Below are 13185 nucleotides of genomic sequence, written 5' to 3'. Positions count from 1 at the left end.
CATACAAAAATATTGTTTTTCCTTTTTAATAAATTAGCAAAATGTTCTAAAATTCAGTTTTCACTTTGTCATTATGGGATATTGAGTGTAGAATGATAGGGTAAAACTTTATTTTTTTATTTTATTTTTTTACCACTAGGCTGCAACATAATAAAACATAAAAAAGTCAAAGGGTCTGACAACTATCCCAATGCATTGTACAAGCTTGTAAGTTCAGGTACACACAGGTTGTCCTGGTCCTTGTTTAGGAAATTAAAATGTATTTATTCTCACGCCCATCATTATAATTTCCTAACATATTTATAAGACATTTCAAAAGATACCTCCAGGTGGAGTCTTTTTCAGTATAAAATATTAGTCTTACCTTTCAGGAAAAGATGATAGAACTATTTTTGTAGTGTCTAAACAGGAAACAAAACCAAACAAGAATTCATGAAAAGGATAATGATTATTCTTTTTTAAAATAAAATATAACCAATGCTTTTTAAATCAGGAGAGCTGGGGATGGAGTCCAAGAATATTTCTCAGGGTTACACCCCTGCTTATAAATGCAAATTAAGAATATACAGAGAAGAGCAATTAAAATGGCACCTAATAATTCGGAAGGTATGATAATCCAGCAGTCATTTTATGTTCAGTAAATCAGAATATTTGATTAACTTGCACCTACTAAGTCCCACTGATGCTGGATTAAAGGAATTTTACTTATTGCAGCATTTAAATGGCAACTTTTAAAGAGGTACTCCAGGGAAAATATTTTTTTTCATATCAACTGGCTCTAGAAAGTTAAAACAGATTTGTAAATTACTTTTATTTAAAAAAAAATTATATTTGTATTTCTTTTCAGTCTGACCACAGTGCTCTCTGCTGACACCTCTGTCCATGTCAGGAACTGTCCAAAGCAGGAGCAATCCTATCCTGCTCTGGACAGTTCCTGACACAGACAAAAGAGAGCACTGTGGTCAGACAGAAAAGAACAACTCAAATGTAGTATATAGCAGCTGATAAGTGCTGGAAGGATTAAGATTTTTTTTAGGAAGTAATTTACTAACTTGTTTAACTTTCTGGCACCAGTTGATTTAAATATTTTTTTTCATTTTTCGTTTTTGTTTTTTCCTCCTCGCCTTCTAAAACTCTTTTATATTTCCATCTACAGACCCATATTATGGCTTGATTCTTGCATGACTACCGTATTTATCGGCGTATAACACGCACTTTTTAGGCAAAAATTTTTAGCCTAAAGTCTGTGTGCGTGTTATACGCCGATACACCCCCAGGAAAGGCAGGGGGAGAGAGGCCGTCGCTGCCCGCTTCTCTCCCCCTGCCTTTCCTGAGGTCTAGAGCGCTGCTGTCGGCCCTTCTCACCCCCTGGTTATCGGCGCCGCTGCCCGTTCTGTCCCCCTGACTATCGGTGCCGGCGCCGATAGCCAGGGGGAGAGAAGCGGCGCCGACAGCCAGGGGGAGAGAAGGGGCAGCGGCAACCATTGCCGGCGCCGCTGCCCCGTTGCCTCCCTCCATCCCCGGTGGCATAATTACCTGAGTCGGGTCCGCGCTGCTGCAGGCCTCCGGCGTGCGTCCCAGGCGTCGTTGCTATGCGCTGAATGGCGCGGCGCATGACGTCAGTGCGCCGCGCCGTGCATAGCAACGACGCTGGGGACGCACGACGGAGGCCTGCAGCAGCGCGGACCCGACTCAGGTAATTATGCCACCGGGGATGGGGGGAGGCAACGGGGCAGCAGCGCCGGCAATGGGTGCCGCTGCCCCTTCTCTCCCCCTGGCTGTCGGCGCCGCTTCTCTCCCCCTGGCTATCGGTGCCGGCACCGATAGTCAGGGGGACAGAACGGGCAGCGGCGCCGATAACCAGGGGGTGGGAAGGACCGACAGCAGCGCTCTAGACCCCAGGAAAGGCAGGGGGAGAGAAGCGGGCAGCGACGGCCTCTCTCCCCCTGCCTTTCCTGGGGGTATATCGGGGTATACACGCGCACACACGCACCCTCATTTTACCATGGATATTTGGGTAAAAAACTTTTTTTACCCAAATATCCTTGGTAAAATGAGGGTGCGTGTTATAGGCCGGTGCGTGGTATACCCCGATAAATACGGTAATTGTACTTTGTAATGAAACCTTTCATTTTGCCAAAAAATGTACGGCAAACCAAAAGAATTATTTTTTTAGGGAGGAAATTTAACCCCTTAAGGACCGAGGGTTTTTCCGTTTTTGCATTTCAGTTTTTTCCTCCTTGCCTTTAAAAAATCATAACTCTTTCAATTTTGCACCTAAAAATCCATATGATGGCTTATTTTTTGTGCCACCAATTCTACTTTGTAGTGACGTCAGTCATTTTACCCAAAAATCTACGGCAAAACGGAAAAAAAAATCATTGTGAGACAAAATTGAAAAAAACCCTGCTGTTTTGTAATTTTGGGGGCTTCCATTTCTACGTAGTACATTTTTTGGTAAAAATTACACCATATCTTTATTCTGTAGGTCCATACGATTAAAATTATACCCTACTTATATAGGTTTGATTTTTTCGTACTTCTGGAAAAAATCATAATTACATGCAGGAAAATTAATACGTTTAAAATTGTCATCTTCTGACTCCTATAACTTTTTTATTTTTGTGCATATGGTGCGGTATGAGGGCTCATTTTGCGCGCGGTGATCTGAAGTTTTTAGCGATACCATTTTTGCATTGATAGGACTTATTGATCGAAAATGCACTATTTTGGACTTTGGAATTTTTTTGCGTGTACATCATTGACCGTGCGGTTTAATTAACGATATATTTTTATAATTCGGACATTTCCGCACGCAGCGATACCATATATGTTTATTTTTATTTACACTGTGGTTTTTTTTATGGGAAAAGGGGGGTGATTCAAACTTTTAATAGGGAAGGGGTTAAATGATCTTTATTCACTTTTTTTTCCCACTTTTTTTTTGCAGTGTTATAGCTCCCATAGGGACCTATAACACTGCACACACTGATCTTTATCATTGATCACTGGTTTCTCATAGGAAACCAGTGATTGATGATTCTGCCGCTTGACTGCTCATGCCTGGATCTCAGGCGCTGAGCAGTCATTCGGCGATCAGACAGCAAGGAGGCAGGTAGGGACCCTCCTGCTGTCCTGTAAGCTGTTCGGGATGCCGCGATTTCGCCGCGGCTATCCCGAACAGCCCACTGAGCTAACCGGCATACTTTCACTTTAGACGCGGCGTTCAACTTTGAACGCCGCGTCTAAAGGGTTAATAGCGCGCGGCACCGCGATCAATGCAGCGCGCTATTAGCCACGTGTCCCAGCCGATGTTAGAGGCCGGGCCTGACCCGCTATAACGCGGGGACACGCCGTGGCCCCGTGTTCTAGATCGGGAGCGGACACATGACGTTACAGTACGTCATGTGTCCTTAAGGAGTTAAATTTTGCACACTTTGGAGGGTTTCACTTTCACACTGTACACTTTACGATAAAAATGAACATGTGTTCTTTTTTCTCTGGGTCAATACGATTAAAATGACACTCATGGCTAGATATTGTTCTATTTTTTGTACCGCTTAAAAAAATCTTAAACTTTTTGTACAAAATCAGTAATATAAAATCGTCCTATTTTGACCATCTATAACTTTTTACATTTTCCGTATATGGGGTGGTATGAGGGCTCCTTTTTTTGCACTGTCATCTGTACTTTTTATTGATGCATATATAAAACTTTTAGATCACTTTTTATTTAAAAAAAAAGTTTATAAGAGGTGACAAAAAAAGCAGCATTTTTGGACTTTTTTTTTTATTTTTTACGTTTACGCCGTTCACCACATGGGATCATTAACATTATATTTTGATAGTTTGGTCATTTACGCACGTGCAGATACCAAATATGTTTATAAAAAAAAAATTAAGCAGGGATATGGAAATCCTATCGCCCGACGCCCGGGACAAGTAGTTTTGGGCGCCGGGCAGGTGAATTTTTTTTATAGATTTAGACCTGTATCGGGCAAGCAGGGACAGACAGACTTCTCCCTTATTTTTCTTTAATGCCGGTGTGAGGCGCAGGAGCCGATGCTAGTCTGCACCTCACACCGATGCTCAGAGTGTATGGAGGGGGCAGTGGCGGCCCCCAGATGATTTCAGTAGCCGGGGGCCGCTGCTCAGAGCCACCCCAGCCGGTGTCACACGTCTGCAGGAGATGATTAAGCCACACCCCCTCCCGGAGGACGGAGAGCGCAGCTCTGCATAACACAGGAAGACAGGGGGAGAATGAGGACGTCCACAGCTCCTCCCTCCCCCACACACAGCCTCTCCCTTCCCCCTGCTCTGTCTACACAGGACCTCATTTATCATGGGGAGGTTTCAAGTATTCACAGGGGAAAATACAGAACGGGGAGAGGACGTGTGTGAGGAGACTGCACTGCACGGGCTGGGGATTTCACCTCTCACCGGCTCAGGCGAGGAGGCCGAGCATGCAGGCGGCGGGAAGGGTGGTTGTATATGTATGTAATGTATAATTGGGGGGGGGGGATCAGCAGCGGGTGTATGTATGATGTGTGCATGTATGTTGTGTGCATATGTATGATGTACGTGTATATATGAAGTGTGCTTATGTCTGGTGTGTCATGTGTATATATGAAGTGTATATGTGTATGGTGTCCATGTATGTGTGATGTGTGTATGATGTGGGGTGGGCAGCGGCAGGTGTATGTATAATGTGTGCATATGTATGGTGTATGTGTCATGTGTATATATGATGTGTGTATGTAATGTATGATATAGGGGGCAGTGGCAGGTGTATGTATGATGTGTGCATATGTATGGTGTATATTTATGGTGTGAGTGTATGTGTATATATGATGTGTATGGTATATGTGTGATGTGTGTATGTAATGTATGATGTGGGTGGGTGTATGTATAATGTCTCTGTATGATGTATGTATGTAATGTATGATATAGGGGGCGGCGGCGGGTGTATGTATTATGTATGTATATACTGTATAATATAGGGGGCAGTGACCCGGTGTATGTATATGTGTATGTATGATATGTGTATGCATGTATGTTTTGTTCAGGGGCGGACTGACAAGTGCTGCCGCCAGTTGTGCTATCTAATATTATTTATTTTTAGTGGTTTCTGGCCACCCGCACTAAATTGCACCCCCAGAATCCCACCCTTCATACTCACCCGTCGACCAAGAGCCCCACGGATGCACGCAAACACGCCCCAACCAAAACTACAACTCCCAGCATGTTGCACCGTAACCTAAACTGTAGAGCTATAAAGTGTAACATGCTGGGAGTTGTAGTTTTGGTTCGGGTCAGCTGCAGAGCCATAGGCTGCATCAGGGCATGCTGGGTGTTGTAGTTACTAACTGTAATTCCCAGTATTCCTTGACACAGACTATGGCTCTGCAGCTGACGCTAAACCAAAACTACAACTCCCAGCATGTTGCACCGTAACCTAAACTGTAGAACTATAAAGTAACATGCTGGGAGTTGTAGTGTTGGTTCGGGTCAGCTGCAGAGCCATAGGCTGTATCAGGGCATGCTGGGTGTTGTAGTTACTAACTGCAATTCCCAGTATTCCTTGACACAGCCTATGGCTCTGCAGCTGACACAAACCAAAACTACAAATCCCAGCATGTTACACAATAACCTTAACTGTACTACTATACAGTGCAACATGCTGCAACACCCACACAGCCACAGGCTGTATCAGGGCATGCTGGGTGTTGTAGTTATCTAGAAACTAAATGCAACTTCCAGCATTTTTTGACACATAATTAGAGTAAATAAAAGGCAGCACATAAACTGGAGAAGCAGAACCCCCCAGTAACACAGCGCTGTTTACTGTTATCCAATCAAAAGACTCCATATATAAGTCCCTATGAAGACTGAAAAATAGTGATTAAAATATTTTAAGAAGTGCGTATATATGTGAATAAGTCCCTTTCCTAATAAAAGTTCCGATAAAAACGAAAGATCATGTCACACAAGATTACCCTCATCCCTGTATATGGAAAAATTGGAGTTATAGGGGTCAGATGTGGGGGGGGGGGGGGCTTGCCTCGGGTGTAAAAGGAGCTAGCTACAGCTATCCCGCCGCTAATAGCCTGGCATGCTGTGATCACCGTGGCCGTTATTAAACAATTAGATCACTGCTGTCTAAGTTGACAGCAGTTTCTAAAGGATCTTATAACCATCCCTGGTGGTCTAGTGGGGGGTACTATTTTGGTTGAAATTATTTCATCTACCAGGACAAGTGGATTTTCTTGAGGGACAAGTAGATTGTGTTCTGCTTTAGTCCCTTGGACAAGTAGTTTTTTTTTTAATTTCCACACCCCTGATTAAGCTTTTTAAGGGAAAAATGGGAAAAAATGGGACAATTTTCGTTTTTATTGGGGAGGGGATTTTTTTTCACTTTTTATGTCCCCATAGGTGACTATCCATAGCAATCAGTTGATTGCTAATACTGTTCAGTGCTATGCATATGGCATAGCACTGATCAGTATTATTGGCCATCTTCTGCTCTGGTCTGCTCGATCTCAGACCAGAGCTGCGGGTAATCCGATCATCTATTTTAACATGTGCAATGCTGCAGATGCCGTGATCTGTATTGATCACGGCATCTGAGAGCAGCCGGGACCTGCAGTGTATGACACGAGCACCGCTTTGATGCTCGCGGTCAGACACAGAACGTAAATGTACGTCCTGGTGCGTTAATTACCTCCGCACCAGGATGTACATTTAAGTCCGTGGTCGTTAAAGGGTTAAGTTACTTCCATACAAAAGGGATTGTTTATACATACCTTCATTATTTGGTGGAGGGCTTGGACTAGTATTGGTTAAGGCTTTCTCCTCAGGTGCAGCACTGTTCAGCTGACATAGCACAGCGTCAACAATTGGCATCACCATGGCAGCTGTAGATGTATTACTCAACCACATGGACAACAGGGAGGTGCAGCCCATAAATCCCAGTAAAAGCCTAAGGTGCAAACAAGAAATGATTACTTATAAGGAGAGAAAACACTGATTCAATACGATTAAAGGGGTTGTCTGGAATTAGAAAAAGGGTCTGCTTTTTTACCCCAGAAAAAGCACCACTCCTGTCTATGGACCCAGTTTGGTTTTGCACTCATTGCCATTCATGAAATTCTAACAGACAACTCAATAAATAGTTATGTATTATCTTCCTTCTAGTCACCCATGCTACACCAATGCAATCTTTATTGACGCGTAACACATCGGAGATACAAACAGGGGTTACCAACTCTGCAAAAATTCTGGACATATGCAATATCTAGCTCTTTGTAAGAAGTTTCATTCCACTAGAATTCTTTGTTTAACATGGGAATTGACAGGACAGCTTTTTACTGCAGTGAAACCTGCGGCGCTGTGTTCTGACATTAAGCAGTAAGCTACAGCTATGTGGTAAGAGGTTCCTTTTCCTGCACTTGAGTGATGAAATAGCCTGCAGGTCTACAGCAAATGCTAGTCACTGCATCCCCTGTCTGGAGTCAGGAGCCTTGTACAATGTACATAACATGAATATTTCATGCTGCATACATGGTGGGGTAGAACCAACTGTATATGCATAGGCTATATACACTATATCAATAGCCAGATGGCTCCCATCATTTCATATACAGTGTTAATTACCATCTAAATGTGCAGTCAAATTACAGTATCTGTCTTGGTAATATGGAAGTCTACTCTTTATGTAGGTAAGACAGAACAAGGGCTGATATAGTTTCACATTGCTAAAACAGACTTAAGTAAATTGACTTAGCTCTGTCCAAGACCTCCTCCTCCTTTTTTAATTATTTTTAGATTAAAAGGGTACTCCAGTCCTAAGACATCTTATCCCCAATCCAAAGGAAAGGAGATAAGATGCCTGATCGTGGGGGTCCTGTCGCTGGGGACCCCCACAATCTTTCATGCCGCACCCCGCTATCATAAGCCTACGGAGCGAACATCGCTCAGGGTCTCACGATCACATGGCCAGAGTATTGTGACGTCATGGCTCTGCCCCCCGTGTGACTTCACGCCGCACCCTCAAAGAGAGCCTATGGGAGGGGGTGTGACCGTGGCGGGACCCCGACGATCAGGCATCTTATCCCTATCCTTTGGATAAGGGATAAGATGTCTTAGGGCCAGAGTACCCCTTTAAAGGGGTAGAGATAGGTGATAAGATGTCTGATCGCGGGGGTCCCGTCGCCCCCTCCCATAGACTTGCATTGTGGGGGTGGGGCGTGACATCACACAAGGGCGGAGTTGTGACGTCACGATACTCCGGCCCCGTAGTCGTGACCCGGCAGACTCTGAGGCTGCAGCGCTGCGTTCAGCTCCCACGGGTGGGTGCTGCATGCGACATTGCAGCTGTCCCCAGCGGCGGGACCCCCGCGATTCTTATCCCCTATCCTTTGGATAGGGGATAAGATGTCTTAGGGCCAGAGTACCCCTTTAAAATACAAGAAAAAGGGAGAGAAGGAGCGCTCCATAGTGTAATATTGCCAGTAGTGACAAACGCCAAATGTGAACGAGCGCTTACCATAAAATGTTGTGCAACGGCCAGCACAACATGGAGGAAAGTATATATCAATAGCCCACTGCTGCCATTCCACAAGTGACCAGAAATAATCACAATCCACCTCCAAAAATGGAACTTCAGGCGCTGAGGAGCCAGATTAGTAGTATAAGCAAATAGCTTTATTCCCAGCATGCAACTCGTTTCGCGCATCTGCTTGAAACGCGTTGCATGCTGGGAATAAAGCTATTTGCTTACACTACTATCTGGTCCCTCAGCGCCTGAAGTTCCATTTTTGGAGGTGGATTGTGGTTATTCCTTTAAAATACAGTCTGGCCTTTCATTTCTAAAAGAACTATGAGAAAATTCACCATTTCATTATAGCTTACAGATCCAATGACTGTAGGGTTTTTTCCATTAATTTTAAAAGCATACGCAAGATCCCACAAACAAAAATAAGTAAATAATATAATATGTTACTTAGTACCTGACCCTGATCATGTACATCTAAATTGTATGCCTCTTTCACCTATATTTATTATAAAAATATTTATTTTCATTAGCTCAGTGTCAGAAATCCTCTCAGGGGAAAGGGGCATGCCCTCCCTTGTGGTGGGAGGGGATTGGGGTGTCTGCTCATGCTCCATTGGTGTCTGTGTCCATCACTCATGAACAAGCCTGATGCTGCTGGTGGTTATTGTCCAAGTAGATATATTGACCCCAAGTCGTGGGATTTTCAGGAGCCATCTTCTTAATTTTTTCTATTTTTTTTTAAACAAGTATATTACAAAAGGTCTTTAATTTTCATCAGTAACAACATATTTAACGTTTTTGGAACTAAGAGTGCCCAATTAAGAAATTCCCTACAAGCTGGGACTGGGGGGAAATATATAAACAAACTTTATTCACTCCTAAATTTGCTACTGCTCCAGCGGCCCCATCCACGTAATGCTGAAATGACATCACATGTCTCAGTGGTTACTTGAGCAAGACATATTCCATATAAAATAAAATAAAAGGGGGGGGGGGGGGAGAGGGGAATAAACAACAGTAAGGGTGCACAGCTAAATGGAGGTAACAGCCGTTTCACACGTCATAGTGCTTCATCAGGCCTGAGGGGCTAAGACATGTGAAACGGCTGTTGCTATTCAAGGCAAGTGCCGCTAATTTATTTCCATATGGAATATGTCTTGCCCAGGAGTTATGTACAGCAGAGCACCACTTGACATTTTGAAAGATTTCACCCGCATCGGGATGCAAGACTTCTTGCATTTTGCATTGACCTAGTGAATATTTGTGGTAGCTGTTCCATACTTGGCCTTCTACCAAATTGTATTACTCAGTGGTTACTTGACATACATGCAGAAGAGGCTGCTGAGGCCAGCAATTGGCAGCATAATATACACAAAGCCATTGCAGTACTTCAGCTAAGGGGCCCCAAAGTGGAAGCAAATTTGTGGCAGACTGTAGTAATCTGCGGGCACGTGCGCAGTTTACTTTCAGACATAGCGGCTGCTCTCTGCCTAGCTCAGGGAGCAGAGGAACAGCTGCGGTGTCAGAATAATCTGCGCATCCGCCCATAGTTTACTACAGTTGCACAGACCCTGTATGTCTGCTTGTAGCAGCGGATTGCCATACTATGGTAGAAACTATTAAACTGTGTGCAAGCAGCTAGCAGTAAGCACCACATCTGGAACATAACATCATTCTGTAACATGGTGTTGGCCAATCTGACGTCTTTTGCTGGTAAACACCCACGTGAGGCCCCTTCTCATTTCTATTCAGAAAAGGCCATATGGATCTGCAATAAAATGCAGAAAGTCACAGAACTCCGTGCATGGATTTTATAAGCTTTTCATTTGCCTCTCTCCTGAGAAATCATTAAATGCCCATTTCAGGAAAGTGCTGTAGATCATCAAAAGCAAGGAGCTTTTTTTTTATTGTCGGTACAATGCTGTATTGGCTCCGCAAAAGAAAGGAAATCTATATTTCTCTTTAGATTCTGTGGATGCCAGCAACACTGAGTTTCCGCTTCATCCTCTTTAAAATACCTGACCCCATCAGCTGAAATTTAAAGGAGAACTGTGTAATTTTTTTTTAAATGACTTTTATTTTGAAGTAGGTGCCAGTATAACATTACTAGGAGCCAAAAATAAATGTTGCATTAGGGGACAGTTTTCTTAACCGATACGATGTCTTCTCCATCCGCTAGATAGGGATTATACTCATATTTCTTTAAGCCGAATCGATGAATTTCTTCTTAGTCATCATGCCCTTTCCTGGAGTCCTCAGGCTGCCATTGGTAGCATTATTTGGTCTGAGCATGCCCCCATCTTTCTGTCCTTTTATCTTCTGGACCTGCCATTTAGACCTTAGTTGTGGCATCTGAATGATATGGTGTGTGTGACAGATCTTAAAGAGACTATCAGTTTTTTTCTAACGACTCATCCCTTTGACCCCGCTCCCCTCGCTACACAATGAAAAGCTTGAAGTGCATACTCCAGGGCATTCGCAGTAGGTATGGCTACCGTTTAAAAAGGAAATGGGAATTAAAAAGGTGTTTAAACTGCTCTAGAAGAATCCACTCATAAACAGTCTATCTCCATCTGTCCTTGCTGAACTAACGGCATCCAGAGACAATCTTAGAGCTCTATTAGACCTCAAATATCGGAGACTGAGGGATCAATGTAGGATGTTTTCTACAGGAGGTTTCCTTTCCACATGGCAACAGGAGATATGGGCAGAAATGATCTCCGTTTATGCAGCATCATATATTTTCCTCTGTATTGGAACAGTGGAACCTGAGGTGAAAGCTATGTTACATGACTGGTGATAAACTATGCCCCTTCTGAGATAAAGCGAAACTTACCATACTGTTAGAGGTGTACGCACTGCCAATACTCCCCTTTTATCTACACTGCCTGGGTCTATTGCTTCTCAAAAAAAGGGGTATTTTACATTCTTGTTTAGCGGTTGCCCATAAAGTTATTCCTCCCCACTGGCGTACCACCCACACGCCTACATTGTCAAAGTGTCAGCAAGAGACGGCTGATGGCTCTCTTATCCTGCAAGACGGAGGAACTGTTAGCAAATGTTTTGGGGAGTCAGTTTTTACAGGGAGTCCGATATTCCTGACTCCCTCTATGACCTTTTTCCTCCCCATTTTTTTCTCCCTCCTCCCACTCTGTTCTCTCTCCTCTTTTCTCTTCTCTTTTTTTTCCCCTTCCCTTCTCATTCTTTTGACTCTCTGCACCTCTCTATGTTCCTGGGTTAGTTCCTTTTTACTTTTGGTTTGTTGGTTACGCCACACAACCTATGAGGTACTGCAGTAGGTTTGTTTAGATCTGTTGAGTGGTCTTTTGCTCTCCTGCAACCCTTCTTCCACTATACTCATAGGGGGAGATTTATCAAAACCTGTGCAGAGGAAAACGTGCCCAGTTGTCCATAGCAACCAATCAGCTTGCTGCTTTCATTTTTATAAAGGCCTGTGAAAAATGAAAGAAGCGATCTGATTGGTTGCTATGGGCAACTGGGCAAGTTTTCTTCTGCACAGGTTTTGATAAATCTCCCCCATTGTCCTTACCAAGCTGCTATGGGGGTTCTTAGTTTTCATTTGCACTCTGTATACTTTGTCTGTTTCCTATCCATGTTTGTTTTACTATCTGTGAAAATGGGTAAATAAACATTGATTGAGCAATATATTAGTGATACAGATACAGGAATGGTTGATGTCGTAGAGGATGGCTATAGCCTGGGAAAGCTGGTTGAGATATGGGAAATACAGAAATAGTTAGGTCAATGGTGAGACTTTGTTAGCTATGGACTTTTGGTAAGTCCTGGTATCACGCCTGGATTTTTAGGGGATAAAAGGCAGGTTTGGTAGTGGGTCCTTTTATCCCCTTCCTTAGCCACTCCAGGTTTTCAGACTAACCCATATCAGCACAGGTGCTGAAGACAGCTCATCACTGGTTTTCAAACTAGGTAATTGTCAGTCTGCACCACTGATGAGACTTTGGAGGTTTGAAGCCTCAAAAAGGAGACTTTGTGACCTGTGTGAGTAACAAATTTGATACTGTTTTGTAAGGGGTACTCCTGTGGAAAACTTTTTTTTTTTTAAATCAACTGGTGCCAGAAAGTTAAACAGATTTGTAAATCACTTCTATTTAAAAATCTTAATCCCTCCAGTACATTTTAGGGGCTGTATACTAAAGAGAAATCCAAAAAAGAAATGCATTTCCTCTGATGTCATGACCACAGTGCTCTCTGCTGACCTCTGCTGTCCATTTTAGGAACTGTCCAGAGCAGGAGAAAATCCCCATAGCAAACATATGCTGCTCTGGACAGTTCCTAAAATGGACAGCAGAGGTCAGCAGAGAGCACTGGGGTCATGACATCAGAGGAAATGCATTTCTTTTTTGAATTTCTCTTTAGTATACAGTCTCTAAAAAGTACTGGAAGGATTAATATTTTTTAATAGAAGTGATTTACAAATCTGTTTAACTTTCTGGCACCAGTTGATAAAAAAAAAAAAAAAAGTTTTCCACGGGAGTACCCCTTTAATAGCTGGTAGTAAACCACCTATAAAGATAGGTAAGAGATCTGTATTGTTAGGGCAGGACAAGCAGGAATTATTTTTGTGTTTATACCCGAGTGTGAAGGCTGTT

General features: G+C 43.2%; 1 protein-coding gene across 1 annotated transcript in view; it reads right to left on the bottom strand.

Moving 5' to 3' along the window:
- Positions 1 to 13185, bottom strand: part of LOC130276772 (solute carrier family 13 member 1-like) — a 72897-nt gene that overhangs the window by 25246 nt on the left and 34466 nt on the right. The window contains 2 exon segments of the mRNA XM_056526610.1: positions 365 to 401; positions 6804 to 6979. Of these exon segments, the coding sequence (XP_056382585.1) occupies positions 365 to 401; positions 6804 to 6979 (213 nt within the window).

This window comes from Hyla sarda, chromosome 6 (genome assembly GCF_029499605.1).
Source record: "Hyla sarda isolate aHylSar1 chromosome 6, aHylSar1.hap1, whole genome shotgun sequence".
NCBI classification, from domain to species: domain Eukaryota; kingdom Metazoa; phylum Chordata; class Amphibia; order Anura; family Hylidae; genus Hyla; species Hyla sarda.
Note: the sequence above shows the minus strand (reverse complement) of the source record. Positions and strands in the feature narration are given on the sequence as shown.